At 47.5% G+C, this 12,421-nt stretch overlaps 1 protein-coding gene across 1 annotated transcript; it reads left to right on the plus strand.

Annotated features, from left to right (window-relative positions):
- Positions 1-220: 220 nt before the first annotated feature.
- Positions 221-11,607, plus strand: SKIDA1 (SKI/DACH domain containing 1). Its single transcript, XM_088150398.1, has 2 exons — positions 221-5,363; positions 6,453-11,607. Exon 2 carries the CDS (start codon positions 6,683-6,685, stop codon positions 9,326-9,328), a length of 2,646 nt encoding a protein of 881 aa, XP_088006524.1. The 5' UTR covers positions 221-5,363; positions 6,453-6,682; the 3' UTR covers positions 9,329-11,607.
- The last annotated feature ends 814 nt before the right edge of the window (positions 11,608-12,421 follow it).

Raw genomic sequence — 12,421 nt, forward strand, 5'->3', positions numbered from 1 at the left:
GAATTGTACCACATTGCTAATTTGGTGAAATCCATAACCTTCAGATCTCGTATGTTTGTAATTGCCTTTTGCTACTCCCTTCAATTTTTGTGCCTTGATTTTCAGTGATCTTGAGGGGGGGGGAGATGAATAATCATGGGAGGGGGTTAAAGGAAGGAGGCACTCTATCTTTTTCCATAGGCTTTTGCCCACCTGTATGTAAGAAACACCAGCCTGTTCTCTAGCTTTTGTTTACTGCACCTTTGTGTCTAATTAAAAATGCCCACTTTTAGGACCCTTGCAGAACAAAGCCTCCCCAAATCCTCTTTACATCCAAGGATTTGCAAATTTATAAAGGCTGCATTGAATTCGGGATGGGTCAAGGAGCAAAAAAAGGGTAGAAGGTCACTGCATTTTGATTATGGGTCAGTAGGCAACATGGCATGCAGTTTGTGTCCCGAAAACTCTTTTTTAAATGTGAGGTTTAAAAACAAGGATGAGCCAAATTTTTAGGAGAAAAAATGATCATTAAAAACGGAAAAAGTCCTCTTTGCCTAGGACCTGTTAAGCAGAAAAGATACTCCATGGGAGAAGATAAAGCTTGGGAAAGGCTGAAGGGAAAAGCAGCCCTTAATACCATGATAAATTGTGGCTTTGTTTACAAAGGAATAATCCAAAAGCCTGATGTTATGTTACAGGAACATAGTTATGGCTCTTAGATTCTTTTTTTTTTTTAATCTAGCCTGATGTTGTAATGTGTTAAAATATACCTGTGTTTTTTATGTTGTTGTTTTTTAAAATCAATTTGAGGCTTTTAATTTATAGTCACATAGTCTTTTAATTGCTGTTCCATCCTTCATGTGCCTCACATAACCACTTTGGATATATTATAAAGGATGATAAGTACAGCATACATACTTACTGTGAATATCTATTCTGAACTAGAAAATGTTGTTTTTTCTTCTGGTGTACACAGACAAACATATATGCTCATGCACATACACATATACACAAAACAGAGAGTGGTATTCAGGCTAACCCTGGAAGAGTAAGCTACATCAAGCAGAAACAGATAATAATACAGAATAAATAAACAAACAATAGGATTGCCTGAAGGAGGGCATTGTAGTGTGAAAATGCATCAAGATAGAGTGAATTTAAGGACTTAGTGAAACAGAGGTTTAAAGTGCTGTTGCATTTCACAAGTAAATCTTTAAAGGGCTATAAATGGTTCTGGGTAATTCTTCCAGAAAGAAGAGGTCAACCTGGATTGCTGTGCTGTTTAAACATCATCCTGATAATGCTATGAAAATATATCAAAGCACAACCTGAAGGGGAGACTTCATATAGAAACATACTCTCAGCCCTTCAAATGCTCACAACAATCCAATATATTTTTATATCAAGGACTAAAAACAAGAGTTATGTGAGCACCCATAGGGACATGCTTACAACACTGGGAGAATAATACTATTTTTCTTTGTTATTTTCTAATTAGCTTTACCATCTTCCAAGAGTGCTTCAAAGTGAAATATGATCTAAGGTAAAAAAAAATCCCATCTAAATCTACTGGATGAATAAGAAGCATATTTGACTGATCATCTGTGTGCTATATGTATAAGGCAGTGGGGAACCTGTGAATCACAGGTCTTTCCACCTCACAATTCAGGTAAACTGACCTGCGAAGACTAAAGTAATTAACCTCTGCCATTTTTGTTTTGTTTTGTTTTTTCATTCATTTGGAATGGAAACCCCTTTCACAGGAATTGAGAGGATGGTCCTTGGTTCTCTTGAAATGGGATTTCCAAAACAGCCTGCACACGCCAGTGCCTCACTGGTCCAGTTTGCAAAATGCTTGAAAGCTAGGAGCTTTTCCACCCCTGCATATGTAGATCCCCCAGCAGTGTAAGCCTGTTCTTCCAGAAAGAAACGAGAGGCCCAGTTCCATGTCTTTAGCACCTTAAGTACTTTCCCAGCAGGGCCCATAAGCCAGTGGAGTGAACCCTGTAACTGGCCCAGCGATTTATTCCAAAAAGACTTTGCCAGGATTTATGGAAACAAAGAACTTTTTGGGAAGTATTTGGGAAGAGGTCTTCGGAGGGACTTCTATCGCAGGAAGGTGAAGAGCTAAAGGCAAAGCACGTGGACTTGCAAGCCAGTCACAGTTGGCTAGAAGGTAGATCCTTAAGGAGGGAGCCTGCTTAAGGCTGGAGCCCAAATTGGCTGGAATTGCAGCACATTCCCTTAGCTGGGCTGGAGAATCACAACCCAGCCGGGGAGGAAGGCCGGCTTTGCTTTTCCTCTAGGAATGTCTCTTTGGAAACGACTGGAAATAAACACCTTAATTTTTCACTGGCTCACTCCCATATAAGCACAAACACAGGCATGGTTTCTTACTTGGGGGGCTATGGAAGTGGGGGAAGAGAGGGTGACTTTTCATGTGAATAATCTGAATTCTAACTGCGGCTCCCAGATTGCAGCAGGCGATCTACGAACCCTAGGGCAGCCCCAGTATTTCTTTCTTTGCTCGCTTAGGGGCCTCGGTGAGCCATTGTTTATAACTCAGGCTCACCTCCCGACATGCTGCCAGAAAGATCGTGGGAGTGCACCATGTTTTGATGACCACAGGAAAACTGGCAGCTTTCTCCCCCATCACCACCACCAACCCCAAATCAAGAGGAGGAAGTTTCAAGGAACAAAGGCCGCCCAAGAAATCTGATGGGAGAGCCTCGAGTCCAATCCACTGGCTGGGTTGGGCATCTTCTCCTTAAATGCTCTAGCTTGGGTTGTGCTTGTGTATTTATTTACTTCATTTGTTTACTCTTCCCCCTTCTTTCTCTCTCTCTCACACACACACACACTCACACACACATGTACATACAAAGCCTGCTATGACCATGACTTACATAAAATAAATAAGAATGTACTTCGGAAGAAATTTGGATTTGCACCAATTCTTAATACCTGCATGCACATGTGGGTGGGCGTGCTTTTAATGCCAATGCTTAAAGCAAACAAATCCCATTGCCGCTTTAAAGCTTTTCTAAAGGGTCCACGTAGCCTGACAAATTCAGGAGTGTGTGTGAGTGTGTGTGTGTGTGTGTGTGTGAGACAGAAAGAGAGAGAGAGAGAGAGAATAAGAATGAGAGAGATTCCTACACCCCATTTATCCTCGAGTACTTCACCGCTGTAAGGAGAATGTTGGTTTGGCTTGTGTTCAATGGCAGCCAAAGGAATTGAGCTGTGCCAGGTCAAGCCATGACTTCAGAACTCAACTTTATGAAGCAAACAAACAAATAAACAGCTACCAGAGAAGGGAGAACATCAGGCTTTGGGCTGCAGGTTCGTTTCGTTTGTGCCTTGACCTACAAGGATTCTGGATCCAACAACCTCAAAGCAAAAGGGAATGGAGGAAGAAGAAATGGGAAGAGCCTTCTGTTATCCTAGAAAAAAATTAAGAAAGGACATTTCCTTCCTTCCTTCCTTCCTTCCTTCCTTCCTTCCTTCCTTCCTTCCTTCCTTCCTTCCTTCCTTCCTTCCTTCCTTCCTTCCTTCCTTCCTTCCTTCCTTCCTCTACAACAATATTTTTTTACAGTCCAAGCAGCTGTTTATCCTCAAAAAATAGGCTTGCAGCTCCAGAATCTGAGATGCTGCCTCCTGGGCGAGAAGAAGACGAGCCTGTCTGTAGGCAACGCTGGCCAGATGCGGAGCTCAACTGGGGCTGTGCGAAGAGACGTCCATTCATTGTTTACCATCGCCTTTAGGTTCCGCTGAAGAGGCTGGGAAATCAGGCAGCCCTCAAGAAGCCAAAAGAAGGCAAGGAGTCACCCAGGGAAGTTAAACCGCACGTTTTTTATCTGGTGCTTAGTTAGACTTAGGTTTTCAAAGGACTTTCTTAATTTCCAGATCCCTCCTAGCCATCACACGCAAAAAGTCAGCCTTCTCAGGGATTGTATATTTGGGGAAAGCGAGGTGAAAGGAGCGATCGCCTACATTTGATCTAGTCATGCAAAACGGCCATGAAAATTAATTACAAAAAAGATGGGGAGAAGCAGTGATGTGTGTATGTGTGTATAGGGGGGGTGTACTTGTTTATTTATTTATTGCAGCGCCAGTATAATAAGAAGCCCTTTTCCGGTACCTGCAGGTCTATATCAAGGGGAGGCATTGAGGAACAGAACTATGGAATTAGAAGAGACGATTTATTCTACCCTACCCTCCCCCCCCCCCCCCCCGTGGGTTTTCTGCAAAGGAGGGATGTATTTCATTTTGACTCTGGCCGTGAGCTACGGGAGGCCTGATTTGTGCATCTGGCCAAGAAGGAAGCTGAAAATCGATGGAAGATTCATCCACCACCCTCCAGAAGCTTTGGAGAATTCGGATCGAAGCCCATTGACTGGACTCCCTTTGGAAAACCAGCCTTTGGCCTGATTCTGCACCTAGGAGCTGTTAGGGTGGAATGTATTATTTTGTTCTTTGGTTTTTCATGCATTTGATGGTTGAAAGAGTCATTACCCTTGGAAAGGTGAAGGGTATACCTTGTTGGGGTGGGGGTGGGGGGGAGAATAATCTACATCTCTAAAACAATCTTGCAAGTTTTTTTTTAGGGTGTGTGACCAAGATGTTGAATATTTGGAGGTCACTGGTAAGAGCTGAAGGGGGAGGCCAAGGGAGACATGGAAGGCAACCTCAATAGGAGGGATTCCATGTAATCCGCTTTCTGGAGAATCCACTGTCCCACACAGGGCTTCTGCACCCCGCACGATGGGATTGGGAGCCCCCCCCCCAATAATCAAATATTGCAGCCCTGCAAGTCGGAGGCAGAATCGAACCTGCAGAGGAGTTCCACTGCAATGGCAGCCAGGGCTAGAGGCTGTAAACCAGAAGCATCTTTTGGACCCACTGCAATCTTCCTTCTCCTTCTCCAAGTACAGTACCTCTCTTGGCTCTGTTGCCATCTCCCCCTCCCCACACACACACCCCACACACTCCCGCCAAGCAATCAACGCTCAGGCAATCCTGGCACAGACTGGAAACTCAGAGGAGAAAGCCTCCACCTTGGGAAGCCGCCCCGCGAACTGTGGAAAGTGGATACAGTTCTGGCTTATCTCTGCTTTGTTACGGGTCTGACGTGAGCCCACGTCCTGATCTCTCCCCCCTTCCTCCTCCCCCCTCTGCTTCCCCTCCCCCCAATATCACAGGCAGAATTTCATCGAAAAGTGTTACAGTATGACCGAGCTGGAGCTCTAGAGAACCGCGCTGCCCCAAAGAAACCCTCAGAGAGGAGCAACAACTTGGCTCTTGGAGGGGGGGAGAGAAAGGGGGTAGGGGGAGAGAAATAGAGAGGAGCGAGGAGGAGGAAAGAAGAGGCACCTCTAGTGAACGTGAGTATGCTCGTTCTCTCAGTCCTGGGGGGGGGGGGGAGAGGAATCCAAATAACAACAAATATACCCCAGCTCTTAAAACAAAGCGAAAACTTTAACGCCTGCGGAAAGGAACCGCCAGACGAGCAAGTCTCCTTTGACTCGCTATGCAGAATAAACGCCCCTTTAAAATGGTTACTTAAAATGGTTACTCTGCTCGAACACACACACACGTACACACATACACACACATCCTCTCAGTCATCTTTCCATCCCTAGAACTCTTACAGTGTTGGGGTGGGAAAAACAGCCCCCCTTTGATTGTACTAAATAGGTGGATGAAGCTTTCCCAATGCTATTTATTTCTGGGGGGGGGGGGGCGGTTGTAAAAGAAAAAGAAAAAGAGGAAGAGGAAGAAGAGGAAGATGAAGAAGAAGAGGAAGAACCACCAAAACGGTGTCAGCTGGGCTTCCCAATCCGTTCCTTTAGTAGCCAAGCGCCGTCGAGCTCCCTTTGGGCTGGCTGGGAGCCTCTGGATTGTTTAATAGAAAGATTTATATACTAACAGTATTATTTACTTTGGGAGGGGAGGTGGCAGTCTAAGAGTATGCTAATTAGCCGGAGATTGGGGAGGGGGGTAGGAAGGGGGTGGAATATCAATTTTTATTGCATCACCTGTCAGGAGTGTCCAATCAGCGCTGGCTTTAGGGGAATTAATTGATGAAGGTGTCTCCGGACGAGCTCACTTCACTCTGTCATTTGATTTGGAGCGAAAGCAGCGGCGGGAAGAGCGGCTGCGTGGCTCTTCTGCCTCCTCCAGCAGCCCCCTGGCTTTACATTCCTTTATCCTGGGCTGGACAGGGGGAAGAGCCGCCAGCCGAAGGGTACAGGTAGCGAGCCTGCCTCCTCAGCGCCGTCGTGGAGAGAAAGGCCGGGGCCACCAAGCTGATATATTCCCTCCCCCTTCCCAGGACATGATTTTTTTATTTCCCCCCACCCCCCTCCAGGGCTCTTTCCTCTTCTCCCCCTTTCTGTCTTGCGCTTCTGATTTTTTTTAATCCTCCAAAGTTTGATCAGGAATAACACGCTTTGTTCTTTTCCATTCATCAGGATGCCTTGAGACCAGGTCCAGCATCTGGCTGCGGATTTTTTAAATTGCCTTTTCGTGAGTGGATTTCCTATTTTCTCTATCTCTGACGCCCCCCCCCCCCCCGCCGCCGCCTCGCACCTTTTCTTCCTGCTGCTGATCGCCGTTCCAACTGGAGGGGTGCACGGGGGGCCGTTGCCCTCCCGTTTTCCGCTCCCCCTGCCCAGATGCTGGGCTTAATTTAAGGCGCACCATGGGAGACTTAAAGTCGGGTTTCGAGGAGGTGGATGGCGTACGCCTGGGCTACCTGGTGATTCGGGGCAAGCAGATGTTCGCCCTCTCGCAGGTCTTCACAGATCTCCTGAAGAACATCCCGCGCACGACGGTACACAAGCGCATGGACCACCTGAAAGTCCAAAAGCACCACTGCGACCTGGAGGAACTGCGGAAGCTCAAGTCCATCAACTCCATCGCTTTCCACGCTGCCAAATGCACTCTTATCTCCCGCGAGGACGTGGAGGCGCTTTACACCTCGTGCAAGACAGAGCGGGTCCTGAGAACCAAGCGCCGGGGAGGCGCCAGGCCGGGGCAGGACGCCCTGAGCCCCGACCCCTACGCGGCCTTTTGGAAAGACGGCGGCAAACTTTGGCTGGGCTTGAATGGAGGGACCGCGAGCCTGGCCAGCAGCAGGAAGAAAGCAGCCTGGCGCGCGGCAGCGGCAGCTGCACAAGCAGGAGCTTTCCTACCGGCCTCGGATCTACCTCATTTTTGGAGCAAATCCGCCGGGCGCAGTTTGCCGAGCTTGGCCCGATCTCCTAGCAAAGGGTCTGTAAACTATGAAACGGCCCCGCTTGGGCCCCGCTACGTCTCCCTGGCCACAGAGCCGGCTTGTTTTCGGAGCCTGCTCTGCTCCAAGCATCCTCATTACTATTACCACTCCTCGGCCGCCATTGCCACTCAGCCCAAGCTCGCGGCAGCAGCGGCGGCGGCTGCTGCGGCTGCAGCGGCGGCCGCGGCGGCAGCAGCAGCCTCCAGAGGCAAATCGCTGGGTCTGGGCTGCAGGACGAAGCGGAAAAAAAGCACCGAGAGGCGCTTCTCGGCGGGGTGCGGGCGGCGCGTGGTGATCCTGCCCCGAGCTTGCAAAGCAGCCGGGGGCTCCGTGGCGGAGCGGCTGCCTGGATTGAGCGGTTTCCTGGCCCCGCAGCCGGCTCAGCCTTTCCCAGAGCCCTACAGCAGCGACTCGGAATCCAGCTCCTATTCGGATCACGCAGCCAACGACTCCGACTTCTGCTCCAGCCTGACCAGCACCAGCAATTCCGGTTCCTCTGAGGAAGAAGAGGAGGAAGGCAGCTACGCCTCGGATTCCAGTGAACTGAGCTCAGACGAGGAAGAGCAAGAAGAAGAGGAGGAGGAAGAGGAGGAGGAGGAGGAGGAGGAGGAAGAGACCAGCTCAGAATCCGATTCCAGCTCCGGATCCAGCCAAGTCTCGGTCCAGAGTATCCGCTTCAGGCGCACCAGTTTCTGCAAGTCGCCCAGCCTCCTGGCTTCAGCCAGCCTCGTGCACCATCCACCCCATTCGGCTGGCCATGAGGAGCTCCCTGGTCCAGCGCAAGTCATCAAATGCGAAGCGTCGGAAGAACCTGAGGACTGGAGGACCCCGGCTGGCTGGGTTCCAAAAGCTGAGCCGGGCTTGGACTGCACCGCTCATCCTGCCGGCAGCATGTGCTTAGGAGAGCTGGAACAGCCCATGGCAGGAGGCAGTGGCAGTGGGGGAAGATCCCCCTGGGCTGGCGAAGACCACTCCACCCCCGTGCCTGACGTAAAGTCTCCAGACCTGCCTGGGGTCCCCTGCTTAGCTTGCGGGGACTCCTCGCCTAGCTCAAAGCCAAACCACCTTTTGCCCCAAGCAAGATTTCTCCAAGAGGCCCAGATCTGCCAGCCTGCCATTGCAGCTCACCCTTATCCATCTCCTCTTTCTCCAGCTGGTGCAGAGAGCCCCACTGCTGCCCCAGCCCACCTGTCCAGGGAGCCCCCAGGAAGTGCCCAACTCGATGGGCAACCAGTCCCCTACCAAGACTGTTCCCAGGGAGCTGCTGCTGCTGCCGCTGCTGCTGCTGCTGAAAGTCCCAAACCTCAAAGCCATGCCCAGCCTCTGTCCCTTGTGCCCATTATCCAGATCAAAGTTGAGGACAGCAGTGCTAATGCTGAGTATGGAGCTCTCCCAGTCCAGACCCCGCTCAAATGGGAAAGGAGCGACCATGAGACCAAGGTGGAGACCGACCGCCAGCCATCACCGCGGCCCAGCCCCACCCAGCATCCTGGGAGCCTTCTGTTGCCAGCCAAGGCAGACCCCACCTGCCTGGAGGACCCTCCTAGCCCTCCCATGAGCCCCCCACCTCCCGCGCCTCTGAGCCAGGCCCTTGCTGCATGCACTTTAGGCGTTGCTTCAGCTGCCAAACCTGAGGATGGGGATTACAAATTTGGAGCCCGGGTGAGGAAGAACTACCGGACCTTGGTCCTGGGCAAACGAGCCATCGTCCCGAGCCCAGCACCACTCAAGCCAAATCTGAAATCCGTACGCAGCCCCCGGCCACCCCCGGGAAAACTCCTGGAGGCCCAGGAAGGCGCCTTGGAGGACTTGACTGTTCTTAACCGACGCAAGAGGGTGGCCAGTAATGTCACCTCCACCATCAAGAGGCCCTTCAGTTTTCTGGGCAACTTTCCTTGCCCTCCCTCCTTAGTGGTTGGCCTGGACGGGGATCTCTTGCCAGCCTATACCTTAAACACTGCCAAGGGTGCCCAACCGCCGCCCAAAGCCCATCCTGTCTGGAAATGGCAGCTGGGCGGGTCAGCAATACCTCTTCCACCCAGCCACAAATTCAGGAAATTTCATTCATGAAAGAGCTTGAATGGGAACTCTACTTTTATGGTTGTTGTGTGGATGGCTTGGGTTTCTGGATTCATCCTTATAATAATAGTAACAACTAATATTATTATTTTGATTTTCCCCCTTTCCCAACACCTTCCTTTTATTACAGTTGATGGTCTCTACTCTGGATTGTTTTTCTCCCACCGCATCTGCTTGTATTTTGATTTTTGGAATTCTAGTTTATCCCTCCCAGTCACTGGGGGGAAGAAAACAGCAACAAAAATCGGATTACTATTTTTTTTTGCCATGAAAACAGATTGTGGGGGAAGAGGGTAGTAGCGTGCATGGAGGGAGAGAGATCTAACATTCCACAGACTACTTCAAGCAAAAGTCTCAAGTTAATTAAAAACAAACAAACAAACAAACACCTCAGTGGACTCTGTCAAAGCTGGAACACTTTACCGTCTCAGATTGCTAATAATGCACCCGGTACCTCAGTTCAACTGCTACAAGTAAATGTTTGGGGTTTGGGATTTTTTAGTTGAAAGATTATTCGAATGAGCCATTAATATGTAATGCACTAGATCTGGAACATGGAAGTCTGTACAATTCCATTCGATTTTCTTCAGCAAGAAGTTGCACAGGGACATTTCTCTATCATTCAGTTGTTGGGGGCGGAGGTTCTTCTTAACTTCTAAGTATCCCCCCACCTCCCAATCCCCACCTCATCTCCTTTCCATCAAAATAATTTACATGCCTACAGCTAGCAGAGAGTGTGTATTTCTAGATCATCACTGGGACAGTTGCTTCTTTGGCAGCTTAAAATCAATAGAGGCAGTTAAATGTAGTTGAGTATTTGTTTAAGATTAAAAATAAAATGATCCAGGACAAGTCAGTTTTAGCAAACTAAGGGAGGAGCCTTCTGTCCCTTCCCATAATAAATTGTTCAGATTGACCACTTACGTCATATCTTGGCTACAGTATTCAGTCCGGCGTATCACAGACCAGACTTGTGCACGTTTAACTTAGAGAGTCCCCCTCCCCCCCAGTTCACTCTGAAGTGATTGATAAGGACTGCAGGCTTAGAAGAATTAGGATTGTGGTGGAGCAGATTGAAGCTATGTTTTATTTGAAAAGATGAAGGAGTATCCATAAAATGTGTTTCTCTCAGATTCAGAAAAATCAGGATAATGCTGTTTGCTCAGACTTGCATTGCAGGAAAATGCAATCACATCCCCATGTTTAAATGCAACAGAAGCCCCAAGGAGAATCCCTTGCTTTCAGTAGCTGCTGTGGTCACCCAAACTCAGGTGTCTGAAACCAGGATGTGTCACTGTTTTCTTTACATGCCTGGAAACTTGACTTTTCCCAACCATCCCATCTTTGTAGCAGGATCATTTTTTTTACTGCACATGACAATCAGAGGCAATTGTCTATATTTGCACTTAAAATTTGACATAATTGAAGCAGGCGGACTTCTAGAGTCCGGCCATTGGTGAGACATGCCAGTGTAATATGTTGTGATAATGGAAGCAGTAAATCAAAATGATGGAAATTTGCACTCTTGGAAAAAGCATGCTTTAGCTTTATTTTCAATTAAAACACTGTTTTAAAAAGAGAAAGAACGTCCATATACTTCTTGCAGGATTATCCGTTGTTTTTCACTCTTTTGTGAGGTGGGCGGATGAGAAGAGTGTAAAGCTTTGGTTGGAAGGACCGATACTTCTAGAGGTTAATTGTTGTTACTATAAAACTGTGATGAAAAGGAAATAGTCTCACAATAGTTGTCAATTATGTTATATCTGTGGGATAAGTGAAGAACTTTTGCAAAGTTAATAGATCCCCCTGAAAGCTGCTGAATCAGCACTTTGGGTCTGCTTCTCTGTCCTGGGTTATTCTTCCTTGCTCAGATTTTATCTGAGAACACATCTTTCTTTTAAATTAAAAATGCTCAAGGATTTCATCTATGGGGCAATCCTAAGAGAATAATATATTTTCAATTGCAAAAAACCAAAGCAACAAGGCACTGTTTATTCTGAGTGTCAGAGTCAACATTTCTTATGGAAATGTGATCCATATGTTGTTGTTATTATTTACAATGTTGACATTCTGCCCCGGGTGATACCTCCCTTCTTTGCTTCTATATATTGCAAACAGACCCAGGCTGATTTCTTCTCTATCTCATACAGACACAGGTAGAAAGATAAAGAAATGTCTCTTTCTGTAAATTATGTGCAAGAGCCAAATATATTTAGAAATACTTTCACCTGCTTGCATGATCAGCACTCCATCTTACAGGCTTACATTCCTAATTTACAGGGCTGCATTATGCATTTAGTTGCTTTGCTAAAATGTGATGCTTTAAAAAGGAGGGGCTGAGAATGTGAATGAAATTGTTCTGGCAGAAATGTTGCCCTGGATGTATGTGTGTCTAGGCATGGGTCACCCAATCTTGAATCAGTGAAGGTCTTCTGGCATGGGACATCCCTCCTTCTCTCTTTTGCCTTTTGGTTTTTCAGCACCCCCTAAGTGATTTGCAAAAGCCCTTCCATCCCTTTGAGAAGAGAGACCTGCCAAAAGACAGAGGGTCCTAAGATCTGCCATCTCCTTCTCCACATAAACCCGCATAGGCTTTCTCCACTAGGCAATGCCTTCACAAATGGAAGGATCTTTTTTTGGCTTCTGTATTGAAAAGAGTAGGGCAAATGTCAACATTCCACATTTTGGACTACCTTACCTTTCAAATATAAGAATTTCTAAAAAAATAAAATATGACTAAAATTGGGCACTTGTTACAACCTCACCCTTGGGTTTTCAAGGCTAATTTGCTGCTTACAGTTTTGAAAAGTTGCAAGATAAAGAATGCTCAGCTTTTCAGGCTGCTTTTTCCATTAAAAAAATGGACTGATTGCTCAGTAAAAACAATCCTCTAAGAAAACCACCCATCTTTGAATCTTCCCAAATTCTAGAGAGCCCACTTACTTCAACATCTGTAGCCAGGGCCTTTTTAAGTCTCTGAGAATCCTGGGGGGCAAAACATCCATTTATCCCCTTCCCCCTCCCTTTTCATTGCATTATACATACTGGTGCAATTTTTTTCCTCCATTGTTTTTGTCCACTGAA

The sequence above is a fragment of the Python bivittatus genome, unplaced genomic scaffold (assembly GCF_059951505.1).
Source record: "Python bivittatus isolate LINGU-HERP-01145 unplaced genomic scaffold, Pbiv_v1 ctg000610_np1212, whole genome shotgun sequence".
In the NCBI taxonomy this organism is placed as follows: domain Eukaryota; kingdom Metazoa; phylum Chordata; class Lepidosauria; order Squamata; family Pythonidae; genus Python; species Python bivittatus.